Raw genomic sequence first — 15729 nt, 5'->3', positions numbered from 1 at the left:
TGTTTGGTCAATACTGTACTGCTCAATAGTTTGAATTAATAATGACACATAAAGATGCTATTTGTTCCATAGTCGTCTCTATATAGAGGTACATGTGTATATTGAGTTTGGTATAGAGTCATTCTAAATGATTGAGGCTATCCATTCCAGAACATTTCCAAAGTTGGGCCTGATGCTCACCAAACAATGTGAGCTGAACTTTGGTGCAAAATCAAACTTATTTCATGAATAGCTGATTGGGAGAGCATCAGCTCTCGCTCTTACACAGAGTCCTCCAGGCTCTAAAGCTAACTAGCTTGATGAAAAATCAAATCAAATTTATTTATAAAGCCCTTTTTTTGGCAGATGTCCCAAAGTGCTATACAGAAACCCAGTCTAAAATCACAAACAGCAAGCAATGCAGAAATCATTCAATGAATGTTACTCAATAATTTACTACATACTGTGCAGAACCAGGTTGGAATCCTAATGTTCCTGAATCACCATGTAGTAAATGACTCACCATCACTTAGTTCTGTTAAACAGGATCAGCACACCATTTACCACACATTTACTGGTCATTTATAATGTATTATTAAGCTATTAAAAGCACACACACACACATACACACACACACAGTAACATAAGATAAACTAAATCACTGTGTTCGCTCACCTTCTCCACTGACCCAGATTCTCAGAGCCATTCTACCAAAATCCTTTTAAAATGAGAGCCCACCTTTATCTCCCTAGCAGCCCACAGCCACAACCCTCCTTCATGGTTTAATCATCAGGACCTAAACTGGAAAAACCTTCACTCCACGACACTTCAGCAAAGTGCACCACTTTGTAGCCAGCAACCCAACTAAAAGAGACATGGTGCTTGTCTGTGTTTGTGTGTGTGTGTGTTTGTGTGTGTGTTGCGAGGGTGTGTGTTTGTGTGTGTGTGTTGCGAGGGTGTGTGTGTGTGTTGTCTTTCCCTCCAGTGAGGCCCTGCTTGTCGACTCAGAAGACAGATGCACCCTGGGCACTAAACACTGTTAGAACGACCCTATTGAAGTCTGTAAACACTATAACGACCACACTGGAGCCACTAAATATCCCAAATGGCCTTGCTGGGGACACTAAACACTCCCAAAGAGCGCTTCAGTCAGGTCACAGGTGACATACGGTGCTCTACCTCATCCCCTCTTCAAGCGGAGCAGAAACACAGAGAATCCCTGCAGCAATATTAGTGTTAAACAGGAAACAGGAAATATTGTCACTTGACTATGTACTGTAGCTGACTGAAGCATGCGTGGTAAAGTTTGCCTAACGTTTTATATATTTTTCTGTCATGACTACAACACAACGCACATTGACAGATGGTGGCAGCGGTGGGATCCGTATTGGTGTATCTCTCCGATTAAGGATGAACAATGACTAGGGAAAGGAATTTTTCCTGAAAATAGTCACCTGACAATGAGGTGTGTGGTGGAATCAACGTTGTTTCAACATAAAGTGTCAACGTATTGTGATGTGGAATCAACGTGCAAAAGACATTGGATTTGAAAAAAGTCGTCAACCAGTTCTGTTTTCATCTCATTTCAGCCGGCGTTGTAAACATTGTAAGTGTGTGTGTGTGTGTGTGTATGTGTATGTGTGTTTGTAAGTGTGTGTGGGCCTGTCGGAGTACAGGTCTGCGACCCCCATGAGAGGCTTTAGCGGAGCGCTAGTTATTCACCCCTCAGGCTGGTCTGATGGAGCTCTCTGGCTCTGATCAGCCAGCATGAAAAACATGGGACTTCAAACACATTTACACACTCACATGCTACTGAACTTGTGGGCCAAGAGCTCGCTTCCGACAAATGTACACCCAGTCATGTAGAGACAGTATGTGTGGATCAATAACTCACACAGCCCGAAGACCAATATAGGAGAGTTTAACATCCCCGTTCAGCAGACTAGCAGGATGAAAGTCACAGCGCCTCGGGCCAAAAGAGCGTCAGGATTGAAAGTTAGACATAACTGCTGATGTACAGTATCTAGAGTGCATAGATGTGTGAAAACACACACAGCCCACTACACACTGCTCCAGCTCCACAGGCAGGGGTCTTTTATCTTCTTGGCCAGGTCTTAATTCAGGCCAGACGGCAGACTGTAGACACTGGTGATAATATAATGGCAGCGGTGCACTTTCCAACTCAAAATACCATTCATCCGTCACATACTGTCAATGGTGTCCCTCTTATAAATCTCCCTGAAAGAGAGGGAGGGAGAGAGAGAGAGAGAGAGAGAGAGAGAGAGAGAGAGAGAGAGAGAGAGAGAGAGAGAGAGAGAGAGAGGCAGGCAGACAGACAGAGGAAAAGTGAAGGAGATGGAAAAAGAAAGAAAGAAAGAAAGAAAGAAAGAAAGAAAGAAAGAAAGAAAGAAAGAAAGAAAGAAAGACAGAAAGACAGAAAGACAGAAAGACAAAGAAAGAAAGAAAGAAAGAAAGAAAGAAAGAAAGAAAGAAAGAAAGAAAGAAAGAAAGAAAGAGGGGGCAGAAGGAGGAAGGGAGAAGGAAAAATAAAGTGTGATAGAGAGAGAGAGAAGAAGACAACCAGAGGGAGGCTGGGGGGGATCTCAGTTTGGTTATGACCTGGTTCGAAATGTCACGCTACATTTGCATGTTCTCTCCGACAAACTAAACCAGAGCACCACCAGTACAGACCCGCTCTTATAAGACACACATCACACAGAGAAGAGAACAGATTCCCGTCAGCATTTGAATATCATCCAAATTAGTCAGCAAATCTGTATGGTGAGCATGTGTAAGGTGAATGAGTCTGTGTGTGCATGTATTAGCATTTCCTGATCATGTGTTAGTGAGCAAGCGCACGTCCTCTGTGAGTGTGTGTGTGCCCATTCAGTGAAAATGTATGCAAACTGTGTGTGTGCACATGTGTGTCAGACAAATCTTTACCAATCAGACATGGATGTCGATATCTGTGAGGCTGGGCATTCTCAAATTACCTTAGATTACTGCCTGCTACTACCAATGCTGGGCTGATCGAACCCAATTTGCATTTGGCTGACGGTGAATGTTAAACTGTCTTACTGATGCTGCCTAAACCTGGGGAGGGTTTTAACATAAGATCTGGAGCTGCACGGGTGACGGAGAAGAAAACAGAATCTGAGCGGTTGACAGAGGGGGGTTAAAGGAAGGGGGGGGGGGGATGATATTGGGGAGAGAGGGGGTACGTTATGAAAAAAGGGGTACAATTAAAGGAGGATAAGATTTGCAGAAGGGAGTAGTCAGAGGGAAGAGTATCACATCTGAGATGAAGGGAGCAACAGAAGGAAGAGGCGTGAAGATCCAAAAAGGGAGGGTGGATGATAGGAGGAGGGCAAACTAAAGGAAGGGGTTGAAATGTCAGCGAGAGCGCCTGCATCTGCATTGCTGCTCACACACTAGAAGCGAGACCTGAGCATTTGGAAGGGGAACTAAATGGAACAGCTATCATTACAAACCATGAGCAGAACAGAGCGAAGGAAGGAATCAGCTTAGGGAAGTGAAAATATGTCAGGAATTGCATTGCGTTGAATTAATCACGCTGCTTAAACCCATATGCTGTGAGGAGAAGAAACATGCTCTGATCTACAACTATACTCAGGGCTAAGAATCACCTCAGCCCCTTTAAAAGGCTTTGCCTTAATTCAAATATATAGGAACAAAGGTCTAAACACAGACTGGTTAAGTGGAGAGGAATGAATAAGAATATCTCTGACCTCCTAGCAGCATCACAAGACATTTCTCAGTAGAAGACATTGAGGCAGGGTTTTCACCTTTTCTCCACCAACAGCTAATACAGTATAATGTATCACAGTGTGTGTGTGTGTGTCTGTGGCACTTGTGTGTGTGTGTGTGTGTGTATTTATTTATCATTGCATTCTGTTTGTGTGTATTTATAATTACATTTAATTAGAAAGATCAAACCTCTTTCTGAAGAACTAAAGACTTAAATGGTCAGGTACATTTTGTCATCACGAACCTCCTCGCTGTCTTTTCTCGAATCATTCTGTAGCAAGTGTGTGTGTGTGTGTACTCTACGTGCTTCTGTGTGTGTGTGTGTGTCTGCGTGTCCGTTCCCAGTCACTCACCAGCTCGATGAGCTCCTGGTAGCACACCTGTCCATCCTCGTTGCTCTGCACCAGGGCGAACAGCATGTCCAGTTTGGAGGGGTCCAGCTGCAGCTCATGGTGCTCCACCAGACTGGTGAAGTTCTCCACTGCGATGAAACCGGTGTTGTCTGGGTCCAGCTGGCGATCACAACAACACATTAATATCAGTGAAGGCTGATCAGAATGATGCTGTTGATGATGATGGTAGTGCTTATTAGCAAGGATGGGCTCAATTCCATTTCAATTCAGTGAATTCAAGATTTGAAAAGTGCCATTTATTTTCCATTAAGATTTTTAAATTCTTGAATTGGAATTTCCATTCCTTTCCTAAAATTCAAAGGGAATGAATCCTGTTCATTCGAATAATTATCTTTCTCTACCTCCCATTCTTCATTATCATAACACATCCTATCTGCAGTGCTTTTAAAAAAACACATTGCACTCAATAAGCAACAGTGATGTAGAGAGGTACTGTAGTTATCAACTAGTCCATAGACAGCAGTCGACAGCAGAGACACAATAGAACAGACAGACCAGGACAATGGAAAGCAACAGAGCCAAGAGAGAAGAATCTGTCAACGAGAGCAGCGTTAATTAAGCCATTCTATCAGTGGGAACGTCAATGGAAGAATTAGACCTGCCTTAAAAACAGAACACTAGCTAGCTGTATTTATTCTAATTAAATGGGCAGGAGAGAAGAAAAGAACAGGCTGATACCATCAGTCATTTGGCAGGACTGATAACCGAAATGGGCCAACATGTCAAAATGGTATACCGTGACTTGAACACACTGTACGTGTGATGCGTGTGATAGAAGGAGTCAGGCGCAGGAGAGTAATACGCATCCAAAGATTTTATTCCGTCGATAAACAGTTGTGCAAGCATGCGACAACAACACTCAGGCACAGGGGAAAATACTACCCTGGCAACAACAAGGTAAGGGTAGCTCAACCGAGCTACACACAGCTCACAACAAACAATCACCCACACAGACAAGGAAGCAGAGGGAACACTTATACAATGACTAATTGGGGATAAGGACCAAGTGTGTGTGATTAATTAGACAAGACAAGTGGAGTGAGGATAAATGGATCGGCAGCAGCTAGTAAGCCGGTGACGACGAACGCCGAAACCTGCCCAAACAAGGAGGGGAGGCAGCCTCGGCGGAAGTCGTGACAGTACGACTGAAAACCCACCGCTGTCACCATATGTCGTTGTACAGAATGAAATCAGCAGAGAACATTAGATTCTCTGGAGTTTTTCTTTCATTTTAGAGTAGAAGTCACAGTTTGCCTTCTAATGAGTTAGTGAGTCAAGTTCTAATTTCATTTGTGGACCAATCAGGACAGTGTGGCTTTCATTAATCACCACTCTCACTGCGAGGCGACCGGCCCCCTTGGGTTATTACCACTGGTGCTCGCATGCCTCGGCCAACCCGTAATTAATTTAAGCAGGGGAGTGTCATAAAAACGCCAGAGTTTAGTCGGCCCAAATAGTGCCGGTTAAAAATGGCCCATTAAGTGTAGGGTGTGTATGTGCGTGTGGTGTACAGTGTGTATGGGCCCTCGTCCGAGTGTGTTGTTATGTTTGTACTGCCTCTTTTTCTTCCTTTTTTAAATATTCCATTTCATTTGTTTCAATGGCTCATTAATATCCAGTGCTAGTTTCTATTTAGGGTGTCTAGCAGTGTCTGTGTATGAGTTTGCCTAAGGCCAAACCCAACCAGCACAAACAGACCACATGGGACAACCGCTCAGTGCCTAGCCCTTTACTATGCTTCCTGTAATGCTAACGTAGACTCATTAGGCATCAGAGAGTAAACCAACAGCTCCTTGTCGCTCCAGGGCGGAACAGTTGTCGTTCAGCTGTTGCATCACTCTGGAGTCCCTCACAGTGTGTATCATGTTGGTCTGTGCAAAGACAGGAGAGACTTTCAATGTTACCCATTGTGTTTTGGGTCCTCTCGTTCTGAATATAGATGGCCCTGTGACTCAGTGGGCAGAGGCAATTTCCCTGGCTGCCTCAGGATCAGGAGTGGAGAGGGGTTGTATAAACACTGAGCCTGGCAGTACCTGTCTATACTGCAGCAGCCACAAGGTTAACAGCTCTACAGCTCCATTTAGGGACAAGGAAGATCAATCAGAAAATCCCTGGGAGTGCCTGATAGAGTGTGTGTGTGTGTGTGTGTGTGTGTGTGTGTGTGTGTTTTTCCTAATTTTGTTGTGTTACAGTCTGAATATAAAATGGCTTACAGTGAGGGAAAAAAGTATTTGATCCCACTGACAAAGAAATGATTAGTCTATCATTTTAATGGTAGGTTTATTTGAACAGTGAGAGACAGAATAACAACAAAAAAATCCAGAAAAACACATGTCAAAAATGTTATAAATTGATTTGCATTTTAATGAGGAAAATAAGTATTTGACCCCTCTGCAAAACATTACTTAGTACTTGGTGGCAAAACCCTTGTTGGCAATCACAGAGGTCAGACGTTTCTTGTAGTTGGCCACCAGGTTTGCACACCTCTCAGGAGGGATTTTGTCCCACTCCTCTTTGCAGATCTTCTCCAAGTCACTAAAGTTTCGAACCTTCAGCTCCCTCCACAGATTTTCTATGGGATTAAGGTCTGGAGACTGGCTAGGCCACTCCAGGACCTTCATGTGCTTCTTCTTGAGCCACTCCTTTGTTGCCTTGGCCGTGTGTTTTGGGTCATTGTCATGCTGGAATACCCATCCACGACCCATTTTCAATGCCCTGGCTGAGGGAAGGAGGTTCTCACCCAAGATTTGACGGTACATGGCCCCGTCCATCGTCCCTTTGATGCAGTGAAGTTGTCCTGTCCCCTTAGCAGAAAAACACCCCCAAAGCATAATGTTTCCGCCTCCATGTTTGATGGTGGGGATGGTGTTCTTGGGGTCATAGGCAGCATTCCTCCTCCTCCAAACACGGCGAGTTGAGTTGATGCCAAAGAGCTCCATTTTGGTCTCATCTGACCACAACACTTTCACCCAGTTCCCCTCTGAATCATTCAGATGTTCATTGGCAAACTTCAGACGGCCCTGTATATGTGCTTTCTTGAGCAGGGGGACCTTGCGGGCGCTGCAGGATTTCAGTCCTTCACGGCGTAGTGTGTTACCAATTGTATTCTTGGTGACTATGGTCCCAGCTGCCTTGAGATCATTGACAAGATCCTCCCGTGTAGTTCTGGCCTGATTCCTCACCGTTCTCATGATCATTGCAACTCCACGAGGTGAGATCTTGCATGGAGCCCCAGGCCGAGGGAGATTGACAGTTCTTTTGTGTTTCAATACACCCAGTCACCCAGTCCTTCCTAACTCAGTTGCCGGTGAGGAAGGAAACCGCTCAGGGATTTCACCATGAGGCAAATGGTGACTTTAAAACAGTTGCAGAGTTGAATAACTGTTATAGGAGAAAACTGAGGATGGATCAACAACATTGTATTTACTCCACCATACTTTCCTTATTGATAGAGTGAAAAGAAGGAAGCCTGTAGAGAATACAAATATTCCAAAACATGCATCCTGTTTGCAACAAGGCACTAAAGTAATACTGCAAAAAATGTGGCAAAGCAATTAACTTTTTGTCCTGAATACAAAGTGTTGTGTTTAGGGCAAATCCAATACAACACATTCCAAGTACCACTCTCCATATTTTCAAGCATTGTGGTGGCTGCATCATGTTATGGGTATGCTTGTAAACGTTAAGGACTGGGGAGTTTTTCAGGATAAAAAATAAATGGAAGTATCCTAGAGGAAAACCTGGTTCAGTCTGCTCTCCACCAGACACTGAGAGATTAATTCAACTTTCAGCAGGACAACAAGCTAAAACACAAGGCCAAATCTACACTGGAGTTGCTTACCAAGAAGACAGTGAATGTTCCTGAGTGGCCAAGTTAGAGTTTTGACTTAAATCTACTTGAAAATCTATGGCAATACCTGAAAATGGTTGTCTAGCAATGATCAACAACCAATTTGACAGAGCTTGAAGAATTTTGAAAAGAATAATGGTCACAATGGAAAGCTCTTAGAGACTTAACCTGAAAGACACACAGCTGTAATTGCTGCCAAAGGTGCATACAAAGTATTGACTCAGGGGTGTGAATACTTATGTAAATGAGATATTTCTGTATTTCATTTTCAATACATTTGCAAACATTTCTAAAAACACGTTTTTACGTCGTCATTATGGGGTATTGTGTGTACATAGGTGAGAAAAAAAGTTTTGAATTCAGGCTGTAACACAGCAAAATGTGGAATAAGTCAAGGGGTATGAATAGTTTCTGAAGGCACAAGTGTCTATCAGTCTGTCTTTGTGGAGTTATTTTCCTCCTCCACTGTACTGATTTCAGCAGCGTTTACAGCTGTTTAATTGAACACAAGCAACTCTTTAATAACATTTAATCTACTGCTCACCCTCACCAGGTATCTTGTTATTTATTTATTAACCCAGAGGCAGGGTACTAGCAGTCAGATACTAGTGTGTAAGCTTTGATGATGCTTCCAGTCAGATGGTAGCATGTTTGCTCTGTTTGCTCTGTTGATACTAGCAATCAAATGTTAGCGCCCTACCCTTTCTGAATGCTGATACCAGGAACTACTATAAATGCCTGTGTTTTCATGATCCCGCTTTGTTGTAAAATAAATGTTTAATCTCAACAGGCAGGCACACGTACAAACGTACACACACACACACGTAGACACGGACACAAACACGCGGACACGGGGACACACACAAACACACAACTGTAATCAGTCAACTAACGACATAACACACAATGGGTAATCTCTGCTGAACGTCGGGGCCCCTCGCTGACTGGGCCTGACCGCCTGGAGCTTGTATGAGGCTTCCTGAAATGCAGCTAAAGTGAATGCATGTATGAAAATGAACCAAGAAAGAAAGAAGGCTCAGATCTATTTTTACTTAATCCCCTTACTGTGTGTTTCACGGAGGTTTGTTGAATCACAGTCAATTCTTCCCCCGGCGCCGAGGAGAGAGAGAGAAGGGGTTCAGATACAACCAGTGTTTTGCACAGGCTGAGTGTAGGACACTAGGATGATAGGAGGGGTACAGAGGGAGGGTAGGACCATAATCAGGGTTTGAGTTTTAGTGAGGTCCGGAAGGGTGGGGGGACAAGCAAATAAAACTGCAAAAACTAGCAAATATTACCCCAGCCAGTACTACCTTGGCTGCTGTAGGTTCATTCACCTCAGTCGATCTACAAACACGTAGCCTATTAGCTATACAATTGTAATGTTATACCCCTGAAAGGGGGGAAATATGAGAAATTATTCACACTGACACGTATAGCATCAGCGACTGTTCAGTCAGTTGTAATGATGAATTGCATAAAATCATCAACCTTTTACACACATATCTCTTTTCTCAAACTACGTAGCGTTCACATTTTCCTAGGCATTACTAATCAAGCTCTGCACAAACACACATCAATGGAGCACACAGATGATCGTATTATCATATTCACATGAATTATTAGAATATTACTTATGATTCTGTATTAATATCAGTGATGTAGAGGTTAAAATAAAAAGTGGGTAATGGGTAAACTAAACTCCAGTGGGCAATCGAGATAAGACGAACAACCACTGATATAAACAAAAACGTATGACATTTTTAGAACTTTGTTTGCATTTTGATTGCATTTTAATGAAGGGAAGATAGGCCATGTGGAGATGTTCACATTGAAACCACCGCACTAACCTCGCTCTCTCTGCTTGCTTCCTCTCGCTATCTGTCTCCTCTGCTTCCTTCTGCAGGCATTGCAGCCTGCCTCAGCCTCACCACTGAGCGCCACATCACTGTCTGTCTCAGTAGCCTACTCTCTGTAAAGCAAAGTTATTATGAGAACTTAGTAGCCTATTTTTTTCTCCTGCTGAGGTAGGCTCTGTTTAACGTTAGCTTCTTGATTCATCCTTCTAGCTGGCTACGTAATACTAGCCAGAGCCCTTCAACCAGGAGGCTCCTCAGAGGAGGATGGGAATGACCATCCTACTCAGTGCATTTCATAAAAAGAAAAGTAGTGAAACATTAAAGATCCTGCTTTGTGGCATTTCGCGAAGGTACTATGTGATACTGATCGCACTATACGTTTTTGTGCGTGTAGATATGGTTGTCCTTGTTCGATAGAGCCATTGGATGTCTTTCAATTATATTCCTATCAGCGGATTCATTGCTAAATATACAAGCTGACACCTTTTCTCCAGTCTCTGAAAGACTACAACCCGTGTGGGGTGGTGCTTGGTGCTCTGGCCCCGTCCCTCCACTAAGGTAGGCTTTTTTGAAAGGGAGGCGGACACCAACAACACAATCCTTTGGGCAAAATGGAAAAAACTGACCAGACCGCAATGGCTTCAAGTGATTCCTCTCACCAACATGAATTCGATAATGGAGCATTATTTTTGCTACATGGTGACATTCAACCATACATGTTTCAACCGGAATATAGCGAAGAGGATTCGAAACAAAGAGTTAGATTTCGCTAGAAGCTCAGCTACAGCCGATGCCATGACAAATACGGTGGCTAGCTAAGTAAGTTATTTTTCCTGCAAGCCCCCTAGCTAGCTAACTTTAGTTTATCTACTGAAACCCATATTGTGTATTGCTGGCTAACATGTGTTACATTGGGGGGAAATATAAAAAAAATGATGTTTGCTAACTTAGGAAGGTAGCTAGCTAGTCTAGCTAGCTAAGTTAGCCAAACAACTACAGGTAGTCATATCTATGACTAAAAATAGATGAGTTGTTACAATCTGAGATCTATTGTATCTCGATTGTAAAACCTCTTCTCTTTTTAGTCGTAGATATGGCTAGTTACTAAACAGCAAGCTACAACGTTACAACCAGCCACCTAAAGCTAGGCTTACCAGCAAACATTAGCATGACTGGAGTTGGCTAGCTAGTTAGCCTGGCACCTGCTAACTTGTTACTATGCGCCAGGCCTCGCGTTTGTAACTTTTCAGCAAACGTGTAACATTAATGGTAAATTGTTTTATTAGCCAGCTATGTAACATAATTGACGAGGGTTGACATTGGTTATGATTTCAAAATCACAAAATTATAGGCATGACGCAAGATGGGATTCCAAACAGATGTAAATGACAATTATTGGCTATCTAGCAAGCTAGCTATCTAAGTTTACTAGCTAACAGTGAGTAGAAACAATAATACAACAATTTAACTGTTGTAAATCTCTAAAACTGATAAGCTGGTTTTACTATAAAGAAATATTTGCCTAAGCATACTGATAGACATGGCTGTAGCTAGATACTGTCTGCCTAGCTACCTAGGTACATTTGTACGGTCTGGTCACTGTACAAAGGCTGAGAGTTATGCCATATTTCTTTCTATAGACCCTTTTCCAGTACACGTCACACTGACATCACGCACAGATGCGCGCAACTCTTGGCGGCGGTAAGAAAGCTATCGCCATCTGCGCCCATTCAACATAGCCTAGATTTACGTTTGTATTACTTCTAAACAAAATAACTTTTTGGGGTTCTCATACGCTTACAATTATGTTTTGATTGTTTTTGAAGTATAATGCAGTAGATTTGCGATGACACAAACATTATATTAAGTAGGACATTCATACAAGACTTAAAATCCAATTATAATCCAAAAGTAGTGCGAAATGCACTAAAGGCGGATTCTTGTAGAGAAACAGAATTCCTTTGCCTGCATGTATCATTGTAGCAGAACTGTATCCCTCTCGATGGATTGGACATTATGCGGGATTTCAAGCAGAAGATGACTCAAGAGGAGCTGAATGGCAGTTTGATCTGACAACACTCCTTCCACAGCTGTACAAGTGTTCCCTGAACTTACTGTATGTTTCTTTCGAATGGTAATTTCATCATGACCACCTCGCTCATCATTTACTGATCACCAGTTCTCGTAGCTACAGATTGTTACACCAGATAATGTGATTTAACCAAAGATTTTTGGTATCCTTTACTGGGAGTTACAGGATAGGTACTGTTCGGAGTATCACAGAATTTTCAACCAACCTTAGCTCGGCAATGCTGTCTTCGTCCTCGATTCTTGGAAACAGGAGTCTCATAAAGTGGCCAGTTGCAGGGGGTCAGTTTGAACAATGTGTACGTCGCCATCTTATCTATTTTAAGTCTTCTCTCATTGATCGAGACAGGTCTGTCATCATGACATGCGGCACTTTGGGGTGGACACTCACCTGTCTCGATCAGAGAAGACTTGAAATAGATAAGATGGCGGCGTACACTGTTGGATTACTTCATGGAGCAAAAAAGTATTTATTTTAATAACGGAGCATTTTAAAAATTCTAATGGAACCCATGCAACTGGACACTGACATTTTGAGACTCCTGTTTCCACGAATCGAGGATGAAGACAGCATCGCCAAGCTAAGGTTGGTAAAAAATTATCTGTGCTACACCAAACAGTACCTATCCTGTAACTCCCAGTAATGGATACCAACAATCTTTGATTAAATCACATTATCTGTTGTAACAATCTGTAGCTACAGTTCTCTGCAATTTACTACACCTGAGACACACTGAACTGTACTACACTGTTCATACTGTATTTTTTTATATGTTTCTTTTACCATATTACATTATTGTTGAATACCCAGTTCTCTTTTTGAGTTAGCATTAAATATTGTACACTCCCGTGTATTTTAGATTTGGACAAATAAACATGATTTGGATAGATCTGAACGTCTAACATCTGTTTGATGCTACAGAGCCCTGTAAAGCTTACATAAATATCTTCTGTGAATCCATAAAGGCAGACACATTTCGAGGATTGATCGAAAATATTCATATTTATTTTATGGTCCGTTATCCGACTTTGGTACACTGGCAATGGTGTTTGGCATGGTGGGCTGTGGAAGCTAGTGCTTGTGGTGAATGATCTTGTCCCATCTGCGGTGTACAGCCAGCTAGATAAGACTGACAGAAGTTGTGTAAGGCTCGTAGACCTTAACCACCAACTGTTTGCACCTCTTGCTGAAGATTTGCTGGTACTGCACGTCTCCTGGAAAGACATGGTTGTGGTATTAACATTTTACCCTTTTTGTGGAAGAGACGTAGGGCAACACGTAGGGCAACATGCCTTTGTTGGTAAAGGTGTCAACCGATTGGGACCTAAGTGTTTAGAGACAGACTAGTGTATTGGTTAGGGACAATGAGGGACATTGGGAGCTGCTTTTGAGAGGGAAGATCAGTCAACAAAGGGAATGGGCTGGGGGGCTGCAGAAGGTGTGAAATGTCTTAATAAGGCAGTTTTTACACATTATGTATTGTTGTGTTTCGGAGACTGAGGAGAAATTGCACCTTTCAATCGTTCTCATACGCAACAATACATTTACTGTTTCTAAGCACAACCAAAACCCCCTTCTTCATCTCAAAGACCTATCTGTAAACCTCCCCCCAGCCCATTGACTTAAGACAGATCATGCTTGTCAACAGTAGGCTTTGACAGGGGATTTTTGTAGACGTGTCTTTGTATTGTGTTTTTAGAATCTGCAGAGAGAAGAGTACGGTGGTTGTGTCATTACTGTTGTAGTCTTGATTTTATACCTTTCAGTGTCCCTTGCTCATTTTTGTCACACAATCTTGTTGTGCTCCATAACCGCAAGGTGTGTCCCCTCCCTCATGCTCGTGTACCCAAAATGCCGCCGCTTAGGGGTATTTTTCAGCAGTGCCTGTGAATTGGACTCCAGATAACCTGAGTTTTACAAAGAGAAAAGACAAAAAGAGAAAGGGGTAGACTAAATTGATTACATGGTCTGGAAGTGCCATGCTTACTGTAGATTTAGCTATTTTAGCCGTCAGCTTGTAAATCTTTTTGCCAACTTACCATCACCTTGTGCAGAGCTAGGGGTTGGAAACATGCTGGTGGAATCAGATTATGTACCACCTACAACAAAACACACAACAATACACAATTTAACCACCCCACTAAATGTATTGATAGCTATCAGACTGGCTAGCTTAGCACACCTAACATGGACATTTCAATATTGTCAGCTTGCTGTTAGCTAGTTAGAGTCACTAAATTGGCAGCAAGATTGCTAGCCAGCTGAGAACCAACCATAGACAATTTATACACATACATCATTACTACCAACACACCGAGCGTGAGTGAGCTATTTCGACAATTCTATGTTTAGTAACGGAGTGTTTTCCAGACAAGGGTGGAATAGACGGCTACCAGATTGAGTCTAGCATGACTACCATGGCATAGGCAAAATTGATTGACACTGTGTATCCAAAAGATAGCTAGCTAGCTATATGATTTAGTGGAGGGCTTTCAGAGTTCAATACAGGACTGTAACATTAGCTAGCTAATTTACCTTGTCCAGCTAACGTTACGTTACCTCTAATCGAGAATATTCCATTTTGTTGTGAAGGGAGAAAACGATGGTATCGCATCCCTTCTCAGCTGTCGTCTAAATGGATTCCCCATCATTCAGCCTGAAAATCCCTTTGAAATCTTTGGTCACCGTAAGCATCACTCTTGATAGTCGCAAACCACTGGCAGCATTGGGGTAAATCTCTGGTAGGTAGAACTTTTTTTGCGCTTGTTTGTAATTAGCACAGCCAGGCACAGAACACCACACAGGCATTATGATAAACATTAGTGAAAAACAAATATTTTCAAAAAGAGAAGTTCTGAGATTACTGTGTGTTGGTCGTTCTAAGTAAACAATGCCATCAACCTAGTTTGTGGCCACGTCCCATCTAACTTGTGGGGCGGTATCTGCATTCACTATGAATGCTGGACGAATACACAGGAAGTCAAAACTTCCACATTCTACCAGTGAAATTAAAATGCGCTCATTCTAGCTTGTGGTTTGGATAATGTTGATGTTTATGACAGAAACGTAATGTTTATAATATAGTAATTACTATATGTCATGGCAGAGCCAGGGTGGAATTACCCTTTTAAAAAAGTGATCCTTCTTAGATAAAACTATACTAAATATATTCACGTCACCAAATAACTGATTAAAACACTGTTTTGCAATGAAGGTCTACAGTAGCCTCAACAGCACCCTCTAGGGTAGCACCATCGTGTAGCCGGAGGACAGCTAGTTTCCATCCTGCTCCGGGTACATTGACTGCTCCGGGTACATTGACTTCGATACAAAACCTAGGAGGCTCATGGTTCTCATCCCCTTCCAAAGACTTACACAGTAATTACAACGACTTCCGAAGGATGTCCTCCAACCTATCAGAGTTCTTGCAGTATTAACTGACATGTTGTCAATCCAATCAAAGGATCAGAGAATGAATCTAGTACTGAAAGCATAAGCTACAGCTAGCTAGCACTGCAGTGCATAAAGTGTGGTGTGTAGTTGACTCAAAGAGAGAGAAAGACAAAGTTAAACAGTTTTTAACAAATGTATTTCTTAAAAAATTAAGGAGAAGCAGCACAGAGAGAGAGAGAGAGAGCTAGCAATATTTCATTGTATTTGCTTTCTTCTTCTTAGTTTACCTTTCACTTACTTAGCTAATGCAGCTAAATTAGCCTACTCAACAACCTGACTCAAACAGAGAGGAATAATATTTAAGTTAGTTAGCTGGCT

At 42.4% G+C, this 15729-nt stretch overlaps 1 protein-coding gene across 2 annotated transcripts in view; it reads right to left on the bottom strand.

Moving 5' to 3' along the window:
* LOC121567462 (rhomboid-related protein 1) overlaps nucleotides 1–15729 on the bottom strand; it is an 80576-nt gene that overhangs the window by 54044 nt on the left and 10803 nt on the right. Inside the window, exons 2-4 of one of the 2 annotated variants that reach the window (XM_045220865.1) lie at nucleotides 13998–14057; nucleotides 13718–13865; nucleotides 4101–4259 (exon numbers count right to left, since the gene is read on the bottom strand). In XM_045220865.1, the coding sequence (XP_045076800.1) occupies nucleotides 4101–4166 (66 nt within the window). In that variant the 5' untranslated portion in view covers nucleotides 4167–4259; nucleotides 13718–13865; nucleotides 13998–14057. The remainder of the gene's footprint in view (nucleotides 1–4100; nucleotides 4260–13717; nucleotides 13866–13997; nucleotides 14058–15729) is intronic. The other variant, XM_041877519.1, reaches the window with a different exon arrangement.

This window comes from Coregonus clupeaformis, chromosome 1 (genome assembly GCF_020615455.1).
Source record: "Coregonus clupeaformis isolate EN_2021a chromosome 1, ASM2061545v1, whole genome shotgun sequence".
Taxonomy (NCBI): Eukaryota; Metazoa; Chordata; class Actinopteri; order Salmoniformes; family Salmonidae; genus Coregonus; species Coregonus clupeaformis.
Note: the sequence above shows the minus strand (reverse complement) of the source record. Positions and strands in the feature narration are given on the sequence as shown.